Source organism: Mixophyes fleayi, chromosome 1 (genome assembly GCF_038048845.1).
Source record: "Mixophyes fleayi isolate aMixFle1 chromosome 1, aMixFle1.hap1, whole genome shotgun sequence".
Lineage (NCBI taxonomy): Eukaryota > Metazoa > Chordata > Amphibia > Anura > Limnodynastidae > Mixophyes > Mixophyes fleayi.
This window is the reverse complement of record NC_134402.1, coordinates 302,837,413-302,858,244: the sequence shown is the minus strand read 5'-3', so window position 1 is coordinate 302,858,244 and position 20,832 is coordinate 302,837,413. Positions and strand designations below refer to the sequence as shown.

The window sequence follows — 20,832 nt, the reverse complement described above, 5'->3', positions numbered from 1 at the left end:
AGACAAAGGTGGCAGCATCCAGGGGCTGGCTGGGCTCCGGGGCATCTGCCACCAGCCCGGTCATAGTGGTCTACCTTGGCCTGGGTCAATGCATTTTATTTCCTTTAAAATGTTTTAGGCTGCTGTGCAGAGTGTCACCTCTAGGCTAAAATTTGCCAACCAGCTCCTGGTGGCATCATGCAGTGAAGAAGCTTCTCATTAACAAGGACTCTGAACCTCACTAGAACAGAATGGAAATATTGATGGAACAAAGTGCAGGAAAGTACTGCAAGTTAACAATGTTAAAAAAATGGAAGCTAGGGAGAAAATTTATACCAAGCAGAGGGCCAAAGCAAAACTGGAGTGGCTCAATAATTTAGGTTAATTTCATTGTGTGGCCCAGTTAAATTCCAAAGCTCAGTCACATCAAGACCCTGCATTTAATTTAAACATTGTGTCCTACAAGCATTGTCTAAGAAACTTAGGCAATGATAAATTTACCCCTTGATTTTCAGTATATTAAATATTTGTTGGGACAGTATAGTTGCACAATACTGGGGTGATGGTTTCAATTCCAACCAATGCCCTAGCTGTGTGGAGTTTGTTGTCTCTGTGTTTATTTGGTTTCCTTCAGATACTCCGATTTCACCAGTTAAGGCAATTAGCTTTCAACACAAATGAACTCTAGTGTGTGTATGTGTGGAAGGGAATTTAGACTGTAAGATTCAATGGGGCAGGGACTTGTGTGAATGATTCCACTGAATAGCAGTTGGGCATGTCCAAGATGGCTGCCTCACCGTGTGCAGCAGAGTGAAGTGATTTGAGTCCAGATGGGAGAAAGGTGCTACATAAATAAATAAATAATACCAGCTATTTTTACTGCTCAAAATAATCCACACCAGACAAATTGTTTTCTTATATAATGTAAACCTTATGTTAAAATCAAACATACATTTACAGATTATGTCCTACATTTACAATAAAATGTTACAAAGCGCATTTTGCAGTTCAAATGTTTCAAGATATGTTAATAAGTAGCCCAATAATTACTAATCTTGCAATGACTACTTCATAGACAAAAGTATAAAAAATAGATATTATATAAGGTCTATAAAATAATACCTGAACTCAATGAAATTGCTTTGATCTGAAAAAAAAGGAAATGAAAATAAAACTACAGCAATAGAATTTACTATTTGCTGGTAAAGTTCTGAAAGACATCTGCCACTTCAAGCCATGTTCGGAAGCAGGACAGTCCCCTTCCTCTTATCTGTTTTCTTCCTTTGTCCGTAATCACTTCGCCATTTTGTTTCACAATTACCAGTTTCGGTATAGCTGTTATCTTGTACTTGTTTTTCAGTTCACTGTAAAGCAGAGAAAGATATTGACCTTATTAAACATAACATTGAAGACTGTCCAAGGTGCTAAGAGTAAGGTGCCCATTAATAGGATTGTTTTGCCAGTATTAACCTTTTTAGCTTCCCTAACTTTCAGTCTGTTACTAATTTAGGGACTAGTACCTCCCACTTGTGTCACATGACTCTTTGTGAAAGTGTTCAATGACGGAATGTAGATCAGTCAGTGAAGACAAAATCAATTATATAGGAGCATCATACAAGGACAGAACTTCTTACATATCTTCCGTGGGTGAATTAAATGTACAATAGTCAAATTATTATAGAAACCCTATTTATCTAAACCTGATTTTAGTCTAGCAAAATGGATATGCTTGATATGCTTGTTTCCATATTATGCAGAACATTTTCAAAACTGCTCCACAAAATAAATTACCTCATTTGGATAGAAAAGTTTGCATAGACTGTAAGTTTGCGAGCAGGGCCCCATTACCTCGCTGTATGTATTACCCAGTATTGTTTTATTACTGTTTGTTTCCAATTGTAAAGCGCTACGGAATCTGCTGGCGCTATATAAATAAATGATGATGATGATGATGTTTCACCAGCAGAATTTGTATCTTCTTAGTTCTACCTTAACCACAACATACATCCTCAATGTTAATTTAAAAAAATACATTGGGGAATAGTGAAACAAAACCAGAACTTGAAGTTTGTATCGCCAGAGTTTTGCCTCACTAAGAAACAGCCTGTTCCACCATTCAAATGTATTTCGAATTTTGCTGTAATTTCACTCATCTCTAATACTATGTAACAAGAAAAAGGCATTGTAAAGTAAAATATGGATTGCTTGACCACATTGGTTAAAAACAATCACAATGATGTATGCTAAAAGGTAGACTGTAACAGATAGCTTCTCTAAGAGCCGTCTATAAATATGATATGACAATGTACGAGGATGAAGGATGATGGACATATATTTTGCTTGTTGCTGTTTTCGGTTGTTGTGGCTGTTTTGTGAATAAGCAAGATATTACTATCATAGGAATCAAAAATGCCTCATACCTATGCCTTCAGTGTTCATATGTAACTCCCATTTTCTGAGTATATTTTACTTAAAAGTGGAATTAAATTGAATGAACATAATTGTTTATGTCAACAGCTTTCACAGTTACAAGTTAAAATAAATGAAGTCAATTTGACTTTAGCTAACAACTATACATTTTTTTCCAAAAATATCACTTGAGACAAGTAATTGATATGATATTTGAAACTGAATTCCTAGTCAAGATCAGAACAGTGACCAAAATGTTGATGCCTAATGGTTTTTGATAACCAATGACTTTTATAAGGTTACAATTTTTATTTCACAAATGAAAACAGACAGATTAGCATATCTATGTTTTTCACCTAGATTTAGAATCTATTTTAGACTCTCATTTCCAAATTTCTTGGTTATTGCATACATCAAACTTTTAATCATTATCTTCTTTACTTCATCTATATTCTGACCAGCTGGAAAATGACTGCCTGTTACTATGGGGTAACAAGGTTACACCATAACCTGTTTGGAATGCAGGTAACTTTAAGCCACTGATTCACTAATACCATGTCCTGATTCACCCCACAATAATTATAAATTTAGACTCTAGGTTCCGTAACACAACACAACTCTTTTCATTTCCACAGTTATTCATTTGGCACAAATATTTGTGTATTTCTTTTAACTACAAGCAGACAGCAAGCACAAAAGGTGTTTCCAATAATTGGCAAAATACACATACAACTTTATGTACATAAACAAACAAAATTTCCCTAAACTATATGTTCCTTACTTCCCATATAATGGTTTCCTACTTTTCAGTTGTTTTTTAAAATAACTTTGTTCCTTCCTATTAATTATAACCATTAATTAATTATGACATTCGCTTGACTTAATTATTTCTAGTATTCTAAAAATAAAATGTTAATATTGTAAGAGGTAATGTATCCTGTACTGATGTTTTTTTAAGGGTTATATGGGGTTGATTCAATTTCCCCCGTATTACCTCTAGAAGACTCACAAAGGCGCTCTGCGGAGATACAACATCACTGACTTTTCTTCGCACCCCACAGAGGTGCGCAGGAAAATCTGTGATGTTGTAGCTGGAAATGAGCACAGCCAAACTGCTGTGATGTACGGCGACTCAGCCCCGAAGAATTTACCTTGGACTGTGTGACCATGGAACACCATGGGGACTTTAAATATTCTTGTAATATACAGTACTGGTTGGATTATCATCCATGTGTTGCATACTTCTCATACCCTGTGTAGCTTAGTCAGCTTTCCATACGCAGTTCTGCAGATTGCATTTTCTCTAGCTGATTACTTTCAACTCTCTCAGGTACACAATGCAGTATTTAATGTGAATATTAGTTCATATTTCATAATCATTTGTGAAAAACAATAATGTGATCAAATATTTAAAGAGATCTCTATTTAGCTATGTGCAGTCTCTGCAAGTAAAACTGAGAGGAAGAGCTGGCATGAAAGGTAACATGAGGGCAGTTTTACATACTCAATATTTCCAAGACTGAACTAATTGTCTTCCCCCCTTCAGGGCTCTCCCACCTCTCCCCCTCTCTATTTCTATTAATAATATTACCTTCCTTTCTGTCCCTCAAGTCCAATGCCTTGGGGTCATCCTCAAAACCTCACTCTACTTCAAACCTCACATTCTGTACCCCTCAAAACCCTGCTACTTCCACTTCTGGAATATATCCAAGATTCAGTCCTTTCTCACCACGGGAGCCACCAAATCTCTTATTCACTCTCTTGTAATCTCTCACCTTGACTACTGTAACCTCCTTCACTGTGGCCTTCCTGGCTCTCCCCTTGCACATCTTAAGTCTATCCTCAATGCTGCTGCCCGCCTCATTTTTGTCTCACGCTGCTCTATCTCTTCTGTCCCCCTCCACCATTGGCTCCCCATGGTCTACAGAATTAAATTTATGTGGAGGGGAGGGGACTCTACAATGACCACGGCCTCACTACTTCATTGATCACCTCTTCATACTCCCGCCTCTAGGACTTTGCGTGGGCTGCTCCCCAGCTGTGGAATGATCTCTCAGGCTCCATCATGTTAGCCTCTACTCTCAAAGACTTCAAGCTTGCCCTTAAGACTCATTTCTTTATTCAAGTCTATCAGCCCTCCTCCTAACTCCCTTGTCCCAGCTTTCACCTCCAGTCGTTACCGCCCTATTTGTGTCTTCTCCTTTACTTTAGGATGTAAACTCTTACAAGCAGACCCTCTTTCCTTGTGTTCTTCTTCTACTATTCCATCACTCTCTGTACCTCTTGGCCTGCTTCCCTAGCCCTGTTTCCTTAAGCTTTGGCCTACTTCATGCTAGTCATTACCATCACTCTCACTCACTGTTCCACAAATAATTTGATCTGCATTACCATGTTACCTGTATTTTTTATTCATTCAGTATGTCTGGTCTTTGTATTTTGTTCCTGTATCATGTTATGCTTTCTGAATCACTGCTTTCAGTATATGTCAAGTATGGCGCTGCAGACCCTTTGTGTCGCTTTCTTTATAAATAAACGATAATAATAATAATTTATGTTCCACTGAGACATACAGTGGGAGCAGTTTGGCAAGAATCAGTCTGACAGCATTATAACAATTGGTAAATATAAATATAGTATCCTATAAAGGGAGTTGAAAAATACTGCACCTTCTATGCATTGCTGCCAATATTGGAAATAAATTCCAGTTACACTTTTTTACTGAGAAGTTTCATCATTTATGTAGTTTATACTATACTAAACCTTAATGTACTACAATCATAACACATTGACTACACTTTTAAATGTTCAGTTTCAATAAATATTCAAAGATAAAGCCCAGAGAGTAAGAACAGCTAGTAAGCATTGAAATTAACATGCAGAATAAGAAGAGATGTATTGTGTAGCTGGTCAGAATTGAAAAATAGGGATTAATTCTTAAAACTTGGAACAGTTGGCAAACGTGTTATATGTGGTAAAGAAGAAACGTATGCACATGGTGAAATGATTACAATTATTTCTAAACATACTTTTGAAAATGTAATATGAAGCAAAAACATAAAATAAATAACAATTTATGGGACATATCAATAGAAAATGTGTTTTTTATTCACCAAAAAATCAGGAAGTGTACCCATGACTCAAGTTATCAATTTCTACTGATGCAGTGACTCATAATTTCAGCAAAAAGGCTGAAGATATAAAGCGAGCTCACAGGATTTAGGAATTGACCTAATATACTAATTACAGCACGGTGGCTAAGTGGTTAGCACTTCTGCCTCACAGTGCTGGGGTCATGAGTTCAATTCCCAACCATGGCCTTATCTGTGTGGAGTTTGTATGTTCTTCCCGTGTTTGCGTGGGTTTCCTCCAGGTGCTGCGGTTTCCTCTCACACTCCAAAAACATACTGGTAGGTTAATTGGCTGCTAACAAATTGACCCTAGTCTCTCTGTCTGTGTGTGTGTGTGTATGTTAGGGGATTTAGACTGCAAGCTCCAATGGGGCAGGGACTGATGTGAATGAGTTCTCTGTACAGCGCTGCGGAATCAGTGGCGCTATATAAATAAATGGTGATGATGATGATAATGAATTACTCTATTATAATCCTACTTCATAAATAATCAGATAATTAATGCATATTGAATAATGGGTGCATATGGCTACATTTACCACTGGACACACACACACACACACACACACACACACAGACACACACACACACACACACACACACACAGCATTATAATAACAGCCATAAGTAAATAAAAAGTAACATTTACTGGGCCTCGTTTATGAAGCTCACAGGATGCGCACAGCAAAATTCCTTGGTTTTATATTGCTTGCATTCTTTCCTCTCTCAGAACCCCCTCCACAAACTAGAAGTGTGTTTCAGTGTGCAGATAGGTGAGAGAATCTCCAGAGGTACACTATATTAAAAGTTAAGCATCACATTTATTGCCAAACACCTTCCACTGTAGTACCACTTCGTTCACTAAAATAAACTCTTCCATTTATCTCTTAAGATACTGCTTGGTTTACATACTTGCCTACTTTTTAAATCTGTACTCCTGGACATCGGAGTACGGATTATGTGACAGAGGGTAGGAGGGGGCATGATGATGTCAATATGTCTCCATAGCTCCCCCCCCCCTACCATAAAATACATAAATTCAAGTTATTGAATAGCGGTTGGGGGGGGGGCTTAATGACGCGATTAAGCCCCGCCCCACTATTCAATGCTGTGAATTTCGGAAATACCGGGAGAGTAGGCAAGTATGATTTAGACTCATTTTTAGTTTAAATTAATAGTGATATTAGAGAACATAAGGGCTGTCTTTATTACACATGGCAATTTTGTGTGTGAAGATTTTATTACATTGCTTATTACCACATTCAAGTGTGCCCAGAATTGGCCCTCTCCCACCCCTTTGTCTCATTGCCATAACGTCTAATCCTTTCTGCACTGCTCCACAAAACTAGACACACCTGTGTACCTACTCTGTATTTTGTTAGGAACTTCCTCACTCCATTCAACCCTTCCCCTCTGCCTATGAAAACTTCTACTCCTGCGCAACTCTATGCACCCAGTGGAAATCTAAGTGCACCTTGGTGGAAATAAAGTTGCATCTGTGCAAACCGAGGCACATGGCTGGACCAAAGCTGATTTTACATAGTGCATGATTTGTACTTTGTGAATACCCTTCACAGAATATACACTGAGAATATTCATCTTTATACATCACTAACTAAAAAATATATCAGTCCACTAAAAAACTCCACCTTTCATAATATTTTGAAATGATTCTGTTACATTTATACTAAAAACATCAACATACCTAATTTTTGTCAATGATATAAAAACACTTGGCTTGCAGTCCTGAACCTCTGTACAGATGACAAAGCTACTTGCTGACTCTGTATATCTACACTGCAGCAAATGTATTTTGAAAACAGCTATTTAATTTTTTATGCTCATATTCATGAGCATTCCTAATGTGATAACACCACAATCATCATCATCATCTATTTATATAGCGCCACTAATTTTGCAACGTTGCACAGAGAACTCATTCACATCAGTCTCTGCCCCATTGGAGCTTACAATCTAAATCCCCTAACATAGACACATACAGACTGAGAGAGACTAAGGGCAATTTAATAGTAGCCAATTAACCTACCAGTATGTTCTGGAGTGTGGGAGGCAACCCACCGAAACACAGGGGGACATATAAACTCCTCACAGATAAGGCCATGGTCGGGAATCGAACTCATGACCCCAGTGCTGTGAGGCAGAAGTGCTAACCACTAAGCCACCATCCTATTGATCCAAAGTAGGTCACAGTTTACAGAAGTGTTTACATGTATTACTATCACATTTTATTATATATTAAGCAAACCAGTGCTGGACAGCAATATTGCTATGATGTTGGTAGATGAAAGTGTACACCTAGGGATATAGCAAAGCTATGCAATGTCCTGCAGGCTGTTATTTTTATTTCCCCACAAGGTCACTAAGAGTACAGCATAGACCAGCTATCCGGTTCAGATTTATGGACAGACAGGGAAAGCTTCCTTCTTATCTCTATGAAGGAGAAGGCTGCTACATGTGCATGATTTAATAATGTGAAACTGCCAAGAAGTTGCCCTTGAATAATTAATCATCAATTAAATAAACACATGTAATCCCTGATCCAGCAACTCTGTCATGTTAAAGTACAGTCTGCTAAGGAGAATCTCAACAATGGCATCCACAGGTGGGACACACCAGTATGTTTTACATAGGAAATGTTATTTATTTATTCCCATCTGACATCTCAAACCATTAAATAAGTGCAAAGCAAATCTATTTCTATCAGCCTTTGCCCTCTTTTGGATCTAATACTTCTGTATTGATAAACTCCTTCTTTGTCTATGTATGCATCAAAATATACATGTGTAACAACATACTTAGTTATTCTTAAGGTTTTTTTTTTATCCCATAACATGAATTAATTCAATAATGTAAATTAATGGAACCAAATACAAAAACAAGAGTAGTACAAAAGTAACAATGATTTGGAATCAGATCATCTGGAAAATAAAACATATAACTAAAAACAATCCTAAAGTGGAGTATTAGGCAACTTACTGTTTGTATGCATCATGCCAGGGTAAAGCCAGCCAGTCTCCATGCATGTCATGCATATATTCCACCATGTCGTCTGCACTTTTATCTGAAGAGATGAATACAATTTCAAACTGTGCAGGCGGGTCTGACTCGTCTACCAGCTCAGTGTAAAAGTCACACAGTACAGGGGTGAAGTCTCTGCAGGGAGAACACCAACCAGCTGAAAAATACAAGCCAACTATTTTATTCTGCAAAGTCTCCTCGGGGTCCACTTTCTCCCCCTCCTTGTTAACCAGGACATGTCCAGAAAATATATCCATTCTAATTAGATGTATAGAAACAGAATGGAGTGCAGAATGGTCCTTTTGTACTTGTTATTTATGAGTAGTGATTCCTAAAGTTCAGAGCAAGAACTGACAGTGATTTATAAATACTCATGTCTTCTAATTCCCTATAATCCTATTACCACATAGCTCTCTGTACCACAATGCTTTCTGCCATCTGTTCTTCAAGTGGTATAAAGCTGGTCACTGTATAGCAAAAGTATAAAATAGACATTAGTTATCTCTTGTACAACATTGCGGTATTTGTTTGTACATACTAACAAGTCCTCTTAAAGAAAGCTTTGCTAGAATACAATGAACTAGAAAGGCTGATGTTACTATTACTATAACAAGCTAGCAGTAATTTAAACTAAGAATTGATAAAAAAAAAAAAAAGAAGCAATTTTGTGAACTGATCTTACAGTCTGATACTTAGCTTCTGGTAGCAGAAAGTGAAGTTCTGAATATTCACAAGAACGAAGAAGTTTCATTTATAGTCATTGGTGGTTGTGAATGATAAACCTCTTCTTGTCTTTTAATCTGTATGATTGTCTTTGGGAGCTGACATACTACCAGGCTCCTCCTTAGCTTGGAAAGGATATTTTAATCACAGGTATCCCTCAACCTTGCAGACTGCTGCCACCTATTGGAAGCTGTTATGTATATTATATGCAGTATTTGTAAATTATGTTTATACAGAGAATATGAATATTTTGTTGAAAGATAAATTTGAAACCCCCTTATTAATATCCTGCGCTTGTTATTGTCTGAAGCTGCAAAGCAGGCAAGCAATGGCCTTGTTTTTTCAGTTTCTAACTGGTGTCCTATGATCAGAAGGGATTTAAATTGACATTTATTAAGCAGATCAAACATTTCAAAAACATAAACCAAATAAAATAAAAATACTAAATATAAATAAAATAAATAAATAAATGAAAAATAGACATCTAGCAATGGCAAAACCCAATAAATCACACATAAACTTCTGTATTTTTATATTTATACAGTTTTAATGGGCAAGTACAAAATTAATATATCTTAAGCCTAAACATATGCCAACAAAATGCAAGGGGTATAGGTGGGAGTAAGATTAAGTAATCAAGCATGTTTTCTCCCACTCTCATGTAATGAGATTGTGCTGCTTTCTCCCAGAAAAGAGCCACTTGGCTGGGGTAGGTATCAGAGACACACCACGACCGACCAAATCACTTACTTCAGAGAGGATATGAGGAGCAAAGCTGAAGTCGATGAGGTGGAGAATAGTGAGGCATGAAGCTGAAGTCTATAAATAGGCATTCAAAACAAAAATCTTTGAAGTACCAGCAGAGAAATGAAATACTACCTTTGCTGGTGCAAAGCTTTGTATGAGTGAGGGTCATATAAAAACTGCATCAAGTAAGGTCTCTTTGTAAGGTCTCTTAGTCCTATTTAACTTGGCCTTTAACAAAGTGCTCATTGCAGTAAGTGAAAAAGAATGTTCAGTTGTTAATATAGACAGCGCTCTGCCATCTGTCATCTGTAGTTGGTATTGCTCTTCTGTCTCCCCCCTCTACCAATCCCTTCACTGGCTCCCCTTCCCCTACAGAATCCTGTTCAAGCTCCTCACTCTTACATACAAGGCCCTCGCCAACTCCACTGCACCCTACATCTCCACCCTCCTCTCTATTCATGCTCCATCCCGCCCTCTCTGTTCTGCCAATGACCGTCGCCTCTCTTCCCCCCTGATCACCTCCTCCCACGCGCGTATCCAAGACTTCGCCCGTGCTGCCCCCCTCCACTGGAACAAGCTCCCTCCCTCCATCAGAACTTCCCCTAATCTGTCCAGTTTCAAACGGGCTCTAAAAACCCACCTCTTTTTCAAAGCCTTCCAGTCTCCCACTTAACTTCCTACCTTTTTCTGCCTCTTCCCCCTCCCCTGACTCTGCCCCCGTTCCCCCTTCTCTCCCTCTCATCCCTGTGTCCCTCTGTCTGTCTACCCCTCCCCTTAGATTGTACGCTCCCTTGAGCAGGGCCATCTCTCCTCCTGTGTCCTTCACTTCTAACTCTGCTCTCCAGCTTTTTCTTAAAGCCTTCCAGTCTCCCACTTCCTACCTTTTCTTCTGCCTCTTCCTCCCCCCTTATCCTTATCCTCCGTTCATCCATCTCTCCCCCGTGTCTCTCTGTCTGTCTACCCCACCCCTTAGATTGTACGCTCCTTTGAGCAGGGTATTCTCTCCTTCTGTCTTCACCACTGTTAACTCTGCTCTCCAGCTACTTATCCCTCCTCCTTGAGGACCCTCTTTCCCGCGTCCCCTCTCGCTCCCTCCTCTCCCCTCTAGGGGTCTCCCTGTCATCCGTGCCTTCCCTCTTGGACTCCATCGTTGGCGGACCTTCCCCTCTCCCCTCCTCCGCCCCTCTAGCGGTGGTTTGAGCTCACTGAGTTACTGTGATTATTGTTTACTGTACTGTGCTGTCTCACCTCGTATTGTAATCTCGTTTGTCCCTGTACGGCGCTACGGACACCTAGTGGCGCCCTATAAATAAAAATTAATAATAAAAAATTAATAATTGCTGTCAATCCCCACACTCAGATATCATTGTGGTTGCAGCATGTTGACATCTAACATTTAGTAGAGGAAAAAATGAAATATAAAAGCATCACAACATAAAAAGTGACTGTAGAAATGAACTAACAACAGTTCTGATGGCATGCATGTGTCAAAGTACTATAGTAGCAATTGCCTGGTATGTAAACTTATGAAGTAAAAAAAAGCAATTATTCCTGTGTAAGGGAATGTTTATCTGTGAATGTATATGAACAATTCTATGGGCTAGAAGATAAGTTCAATATATATGTGATGTGCCTCGTTGCACTAACCCTAAATTTGTTTAGATACCTTTTCAGTTATGAATTTCTAAAAAAAAAGTTTCTTTTGATGTATATTATTTCTTATAAAGACATACTGTACATTAGAGCTTGCACTTATTGATGACTTCAGAGAGTCCTTAGAGCTCCTTGCACTTGAGGGGAACTCGGCCATACACCTAGGTATGGTGTATGGTCTATCTTTGTATGTTGACTCCAGACCTTTTTTTTTACAACAGGACATAGGACATAAGCCACAGTAGGATGCAGTGCTAATGATCTATCAGAATTATAAAGCTTTGAAGTCCATTAGCTTTAAATGAAATTAACCACTGGTTTACTGGTTGGCACATATTCAGACAATTCATTTCTGAAAAGGGGAGAGGAGAGAGTAGCATTCATATTTTATTTTTAACTACTGATTATGTCCATCCTATGACAGGCACCCAAAAGTAACTCAAAAGTCTGTTTATCTTTGTATCAACTGAATAATGAAATATATATTTAAAAGATTACCAGTGCATTGGGCCCATGATCAAAAATATAGTCACAGTTTATCTAAAGAGGTTATCTATTCCAATCAATGTGTTTTAATGATCAAATAACTAAAGTACCATAATTATGGGGTAGCGCAAATGCCTATGGAAAGCTTGGAAGATTTCTTCTATTTCAATATGAGTAAAAGGGTAAATTGAATTGCTGGTTAGCAATATTGTGGTATAGCCTCATCTCTGCATTGTCACACCAGGTAAAAGGAAAAGTAATTTCAGCTCCCTCCTTTTAACCCACCCTGCATAAGTAGTAAATAAGTGGTTTCTGAACAATACTGTTTGAAGTGAGGAAAGCCCTTAGGAATTTCTTCAATGGCCAAAGAAGAACACATCAGTGCCAAAGGGTTATTAAAACCCTGGTCATTTAAGGCATCAATTTGCAGAAGCAGACTCATTTACAGTGCTGCAATTATTCTGGACTCAAAGTCAGAGCCGTCTTTCCCATTGGGCACGCTGGGCAGGTGCCCGGGGGCCCTGCAGCCCAGGGGGGCCCTCCGGAGGCAGGAAAAAAAAAGAAAACCCTGAAAAAAAGAAGAAAATACTTACCGTGCTGTCAGCTGGCGATCCGGCTCCCTCCCTGGTCTCCCCCTCCGTTGCGCTGGCAGTGCATGTCGGGCGTGACGTCATCGCGCCCGCCCGACATCCATTGCGGAGCGCGACGGAGGAGGAGACCAGGGAGGGAGCCGGATCGCCAGCTGACAGCACGGTAAGTATTTTCTTCTTTTTTTCAGGGTTTTCTTTTTCCTGCCTCCGACGGGCCCCCCTGGGCTGCAGGGCCCATATATATAATCATTATTTTTTATTTTTGTATATATAGAGGCCCCCGGTGCACTGCTGTGCCCGGGGGCCCAAGAGGTTCTTAAGAGGGCCCTGCTCAAAGTACAAGCAAGTATATGACAGATCAGCATTTGTCACACCTATTCTAAGAAAACAGCAACAGGGGAACACTATACAAAAACATTCAAAGACAGTGGCAACATTTGCATCTTGACAAGAAATTTAGCACTAACCATAGTCAGTTTAGCCTGTTACATCAAGTAAAATAACAAACATACTTACAGTTTGCAGTGTAAAATGGAAATTATTAACCTCAACTTGAAGCCACAATGTATTAAATTATCAGGGGTATACAAAATAAAAGAAAACGTAAAATGAATTGTGATCATGCTCTGATGCATACCCTAGACACTCATATACTTATCTTTGCTAATTAGTGTTATAGAGGTATAACTACTCATATATATCACACTACACACATATCACATGCACATCAGACTATATATGTTCTAGTGATTTAAAAAGGCACGCAATCCTCTATAATTCGTTTAACATTGTGAATAAGCCTCTTAGAGGTAAATTTATTAAAGTGCCATTTTTATTGGTCGTTTTGAAACTGCTGCAGATCACCACTCATCACTTTTACATTACATTTGTTCAGAGAGTGCAAATTTAAACCATCGATGATGGTTGGCAATGTGTTTGGACTTTTTAAATTCCCAAATCTTCATCAATTTAAAAGAAGGTGCCAGCAGTGTCATAAAATACACCAGTCTTTAAACAATGCCTTTTTCTCATTGGGTGATTTACAATGGCCATGAAAACTTGACCTCAAAGGCCCTATAAAACGCCTCACCACTTGCTCATTTTCTTTAAATGGGGACTTAGGATGGGTTTGATGGTATGTCTCCTTTATCAATGGTTTAATCAATATTATTGTTGTTTGGGTTCAAAAGAATCTTAAAAAGAGGACAATAATATTTCTTTAGGTATTAATATGTTTATTTTGCATCCACATACCCTGCACCTGTGTATTATTCTATAACTCTAGTTAGGCAATGCCTCAATAGAGTTGATAATCTATTTTCATCTACACATACCATGAAAAGGGTGGTAGAGGCCACAATAGCCTCCTGGCAAATGAACCATGCCCTGCAATAAGGTAAGAAAAACAGATATGTTGTGTAATTTTTTCATTAAAGTTTGACTAAGAAGTAAACTTCTTTAAGTAAAACCACTTACATGTGAAATAGGTTTCAATTAGTCTCTGTCTGAACTGCTTCCCCTCTCTATGGTGAGGTGGTCTCACCAACAGGGCCGGACTGGGACTAAAAATCAGCCCTGGCATTTAAAGCTCACAGGCCCACGTGTTGTGGGCTCCATGCACTATATTGTTGCACACTGATGCTGGCGCAGTACAACATGATGTAGTATGAGTGTGTGTGTTTGGGGGGGGTATTTATTTCTCCTAATGACCCTCAACATTACATTGCTAGCATCCCAATTACATCAATAAATACCATGACAATACATTATTAGTACCCAAATTACAGCAATAAATAACCCCCCACACACACTCATACTACATCAATCACCCCCACATTACAGCAACCGGCATCACCCCCCACATTACAGCAACCGGCATCACCCCCCACATTACAGCAACCAGCATCACCCCCCACATTACAGCGTCCAGCATCACCCCCCACATTACAGCATCCAGCATCACCCCCCACATTACAGCATCCGGCATCACCCCCACTTTACAGCAACCGGCATCACCCCCCACATTACAGCATCCAGCATCACCCCTCACATTACAGCAACCGGCATCACCCCCCACATTACAGCAACCGGCATCACCCCCCACATTACAGCAACCGGCATCACCCCCCACATTACAGCAACCGGCATCACCCCCCCACATTACAGCAACCAGCATCACCCCCACATTACAGCAACCGGCATCATCCCCCCAAATTACAGCAACCAGCATCACCCCCACATTACAGCAACCGGCATCACCACCCACATTATAGCAACCAGCATCACCCCCCACATTACAGCAACCGGCATCACCCCCCACATTACAGCAACCAGCATCACCCCCCCACATTACAGCAACCGGCATCACCCCCCACATTACAGCAACCGGCATCACCCCCACATTACAGCAACCGGCATCACCCCCTACATTACAGCAACCGGCATCAACCCCACATTACAGCAACCGGCATCACCCCTCACATTACAGCAACCGCCATCACCCCCCACATTACAGCATCCAGCATCACCCCCCACATTACAGCAACCGGCATCACCCCCCCACATTACAGCAACCGGCATCACCCCCCATATTACAGCAACCGGCATCACCCCCCACATTACAGCAACCGGCATCACCCCCCACATTACAGCAACCAGCATCACCCCCACATTACAGCAACCGGCATCATCCCCCCAAATTACAGCAACCAGCATCACCCCCACATTACAGCAACCGGCATCACCACCCACATTATAGCAATACCCTCTCCTAATTATTAGCAATACTAAGCACCAAACACACTACAACATTGCCACCACCACGCCACACCATAGTACAGCAATACCACCAATTATACAAACGCCACTGTAGGAAACAATGTTTTGCTTTTTTCAAATCTCCCACAAAATAGCAACAACGAACAGAGTACTTACACACACATATAGGTAACAGGTACCCTTTTCCCTCAATTAAATAGTAATGGCAGAATTTTCATGAATCATACCACATGAAATAAAACTAACATATATCTAAAAAAAACATAACTATTGAATGATCAGTTGAACCCACACGGCCGCATTAAAAGTATTTCCATCTACAGCAAAATGTCAGAGAAAAATATTTTTGTTTTACTACAGTAATTGGATATGTGTCTTTTCTATTCATTTTAAATAACACAGTATATAAATTAAGGGGGATAGAGGAGGTGGGTGAGAAATACTTGGATGTTATCCATCAGTTTGATTAGATAGGAAACATTTAGATTATTTACCTGGAGCCCTGCCTGTGAGCCCCTTGACTCACAGGCAGGGCTGACAAGAGGAATTTTGGGCCCTGATACAGCAACTTCTTTGGGCTCCCATCATATTCAACAATCAAAGACTTGCCTTTGGCAGAAGTTCATATGATGCCACACCGTAGTGTGCCCAGTTCATATTATGCCACATCGTAGTGCCCCAAGGTCATATTATGCCACATAGTATTACCCTCAATTCATATTTGGTCATGCAGAAGTGCTCACAAATCATATTATGGCATAGTAGTGCCCCCAAAACATATACCATACAGTAGTGCCCACAAATCATATTATGTCACAACAGTGCCTCCAAATCATATTATGCCACAATAGTGACCCCAAATAACATTATGCCATAGTAGTGCCCCCAAATCATTAGTAAAGCTCAGACAAAAACTCATTCACAAATAAAAATTGGTACAGCATATCAGATACTGAGTGTGAGTCCCAAGAGCAGCTTAATACATCATTTACAATGCAAACAAAAATAGATATATTGACACAATTACAGATAAAATTTATAACAAGCAATGTTTTTTCCTCTTAATTAAAAATCTCTGTACAGATAAATATGCAAAAAACATTACAGTGCAATAATGAGCAATACATAGTGTTAAACATTATTGGATACGCTGTAGTGTCCCCAGTTCAAGAAAGGATGGTTAAAAATATATTGCACACGAGAAAATATATGAACTTACCTGATTATGGCATCCTGTGTTCTGTTCTCCTACTGGGCGCGCTGGGCAAGGAGGGATCAGTAGCTGTCAGCTCACACAGGCAGTCAAGAGCAGGAATAGAGGGCAGTGGTCGAAGCAGAAATTTAGGAGTGGGGGTATAGAAAATATAAGTGAATGGAGTATGAAGGCTTGATTTTTTATTTTTTTTAACACTTGTCCCCTCTGTGCATTTCCATTCTTCATTATTACTTGTGTTTTATGATAGCTGCATCCCTGACATTCGAATTCTTAAGATGTCTCTCCCTTTACACTTTCTTTTAGATATGCCCCTGCACCATCTTCTCCTTTGTCCCTCTCTCCTTTCTCTGCTGGCTCTCACACATCTTCCTGTACCACCTACTCCCCTGGCTCTCTCACACGTCTTCCTGCACCCTCTACCCCCTGGCTCTCTCACTCCTCTTCCTGCACCCCCTACCACCCTGGCTCTCTCACCCCCTCTCCCACCGCCCCCTTCCCCCTGGCTTTCTCATCCCCTCTCCCAGCACCCCCTTCCCCTTTGGCTCTCTCACCCCCTCTCCCAGCGCCCCCTTCCCCTTTGGCTCTCTCACCCCCTTTCCCAGCACCCCATGGCTCTCACCCCCTCTCCCAGCACACCCTGGCTCTTACCCCCTTTCCCAGCACCCCATGGCTCTCACCCCCTCTCCCAGCACCCCCTGGCTCTCACCCCCTCTCCCAGCACCCGCTGGCTATCTCACCCCCTCTCCCAGCACCCCCTGGCTATCTCACCCCCTTTCCCAGCACCCCATGGCTCTTCCACACTCTTGACCCCCCGCGCGACCCCCCCAAAAATCACGGTACCCCCGCGACCCTCCCCCGAAAATCATGGCACCACACCCCCCCCCGCAAAAATCGCGGCACCACCCCCCCTCTCTTCAGTAAAAAAACAAAACAGGAAACTCACCAGTGTAATTTTCCCGTTAGTTGTAGTAAAAAGGTTGAGATATTGTTTTTAACATTGGTTTCATAATCCAAGTTATAACGGGGCAGGGACCTGAGGAGCGCGCAGCAGAGGTGGCTGGTTCCAGCCATCAAGAAGACGGGAGGAGTCGGGCCGGCCCATCCAGCCATCGGCCCTTCTGGCATTTGCCAGAAGTGCCAGATGGCCAGTCCGGCCCTGCTCACCAATATGTGTGCAATCTATATCTCCCAAGACATTATGTAGCCCCAAGAGCCAGTGGAAATGCCACTGTAACTCCTGACTGGGGAAGCAGATATATTTGTGTAACATATTTTGAGCACTTAACACTTGAGAACGTGTCTTGAAAATGTCAGCTGTGATAGGAATGATTAGAATGAACCTGTGACCATAAAGTATAAAGCACATAATAATTTGTGAAAGCCAGATACTGTATAAATTGTTTCTCACCTACTTATAAAGACACAGGAAGTTTGTTAGGTTAAGTGTAAACATTTACACAACCTCCTGATCTGAGAGGGAGTCCAGTGTCAAGCATGATCTAAATACGCATACTCTGTTGGGCCTTTGTGAACCGAGCTGCGGGTGCTCCTCCTGCCTTCTCCTCTCCTCTAATACACGTAACTCCATGTGTTCAACCAAACCATCCAACACATTTTCTGTGATCACCATCTTGCCACAGGCTCAGTTGCAAAGATGTTTTGGGCTCTTCTTTATAGGCATCATAGGCCAGTATAGGCAAATGAGCTTCTCACAAACACCTCTTTTTGTGGGGGTTTTTCCAGTGGTTTGTCAAACATAAATATCTTGCCTTGTATTCTTGTATGGTAAAAATTGGGACTTTAGTAAATGTCTCCTTAAACTTAACTTATACCAGTAACAGTATAATAAAGTAAAATTTCAGTCATTATCAAAGGCACAGATGGATGAAACTATTGAAGAATGTTTTGCCTTGGGGCAATAGACAAACAAAAAGGCCTTGCTGGTCATGTTTTAAGATCAGGGTGGCTTGTTAATGAGAATATTTGTGATTTTATCTTTCTTGTCCTGATCCAAGAGCCATAAATGTAACTCAAGTTCTAGTTCAAAAACCAGGAGGAATATCCTGAAAAAATAAAGGAGTAACTGGCTTAATGTCCAGCCTTTTCTCTGAGTGATCGGGGCCTAACTCTTTTTTTCAGGTTCATCACTACCAAGAACAATAAACAATACCGGACCTCAGCAGTGAAAATATTAACCTATGATGTTATTGCAAACTTTTATCTCTAAGTAAATAAAATAATTTATTTAATTGGTCCTTAGTTCACTGACAAAAATGTGTATGAACAATTTCATAATACCTATATAATAATGTTCTATTCACCTTCCTTGCTTCACAGCTCGTCCGTGGTGTGAATCAAGATTTTCACATACTTAAACCTATTTAAAGCTATTCTGCAATATGGAATTAAGCAAAGAAATCCATATTGCACTACATCATATAACATATGAAACAATGTAACCTATGTCCACTAATAAGAAAAAAATTCCACAAAATTAATTGACAATAGATTTTATCCATTGGAGTCCATCCATGGGCACACGCTGTTTCCATCTTCACCCTAGTAGCAATGGCATATGTCAAGCAAACAGAGCACTACAAGCTTTAGTGAAATTGATTCCTCTATTCTCATTAGGGTGATACCATTCAAAACAAAACCCACTGTCACAAGAAATTCAGGTATTATTTTTAACTTTTGTTTATATAGCACCAACATATTATGCATCACATTAAAGAGAATGTTTAATCATTTGCATTCACATCAATCCCATCAGTGGACCTTACAGTCTAAATGTTCTACCACACAAACACATGTCAATTATGTCCAAGCCAGTGCAAAGAGAATTTTTAGACTGTGGGGGAGAACCTAGATAAAACCTACATTAAAATGTGAGGAACATACAAACTCCACTGTGGCAGAGTAAGAAACTGCCACATCTTAGGAAAAGGTTAACCTCCTGGGAGTTAGGAGGAAGTCCCACCCATTTCTCATAGGGGAGGCGTTTGGGCCTATTAAAGGGGTGAAATTCAATTTAGTCATAGCTAGTGTATGGGGAGGGTGGATACCTCTGGTTTTGGTGTTCATGAGTGATGCTGTGGATCCTCAGAATAAAGCTCCTGTTTGACTCCGACTCAAGATTTTGGCTGGTGACCTAATATTAACGCACTACAAGTTGGGTCCTGCCTTGAAGATTTCAGCATGAAGTCAGCAATGCGGCAGTTCTTGGCACATCTTAAGGAGCTGCAAGAACCGGGAGTAGAGCAGCCGATCCAGTAGAACCAAATAGAGTGGATGACAAAAGAAACAGAGGTACTCATGCTCTTCCGGGAGTTGAGGACTGCTCACAAGGAGAAGATCAGGAGGATGAGAGATGCAGTAAAAACTATTGATCTATTCGAGTTGCCTCTCTGCTAATGGGGGAGGCTCAGGTGGCTTATGCTCTTGTACTGCTTTTATGGAAAAGTGAAAGCAGTCACCTGTGACTGGTTTGCCTTTAATCCAGGGGCCCTGTGAACCAAATTTTACTCCAGAGCAAAGAGGCTCATTAAAGGTCATGGTGGCTGTTTCCAGACATGTTCTCAGATACACCGGGGAGGACTAATTTGGTTCTGCATGAAATTGGGACTCCACCTAGTGTGGTCATCTGTCAAAGGCCAAACAGACTCTCAAGGGGAAACGAGGACACACATGATAAAGGAAGTCCTTGACTTGCTATGCTTAGGTATCATTTAAAAGTCCACTAATTAATAATGTAGTATGCGCAGATCAGTTATATAACAGTTGCTATCTGTTTCCATTGGTTAATGCTCTATAGGGGCTGTGTTATTTAAAGACACCTGTGGTAATCCTAGATTGCCAGTATTTTGAGTCTCTTCTACTGTGTGGACTTGTTGCTCCTGGCTCCCAGTGTTCTCAATCATATCTGTTCCTCTGCTGCATACCGTTATACTGTTACTGATCCAGTATCTCTGCTGCCCAGCATCGCTCGATTGAAGTATATACCTTGCCGCAGTACCTCGTATTTTCCAGTGCCATTTACAGTGATCTCTGCCACCGCTATATTGTTCCGGTACCAGTGTCTGAG

At 40.5% G+C, this 20,832-nt stretch overlaps 1 protein-coding gene across 1 annotated transcript; it reads right to left on the bottom strand.

Moving 5' to 3' along the window:
- Positions 1 to 952: 952 nt before the first annotated feature.
- On the bottom strand, positions 953 to 8,971 carry NXNL2 (nucleoredoxin like 2). Its single transcript, XM_075191935.1, has 2 exons — positions 8,514 to 8,971; positions 953 to 1,343 (listed from the first exon to the last, which is right to left on the bottom strand). The coding sequence occupies exons 1-2, from the start codon at positions 8,810 to 8,812 to the stop codon at positions 1,172 to 1,174; spliced, it is 471 nt and encodes a 156-aa protein (XP_075048036.1). The 5' UTR covers positions 8,813 to 8,971; the 3' UTR covers positions 953 to 1,171.
- Positions 8,972 to 20,832: the final 11,861 nt, after the last annotated feature.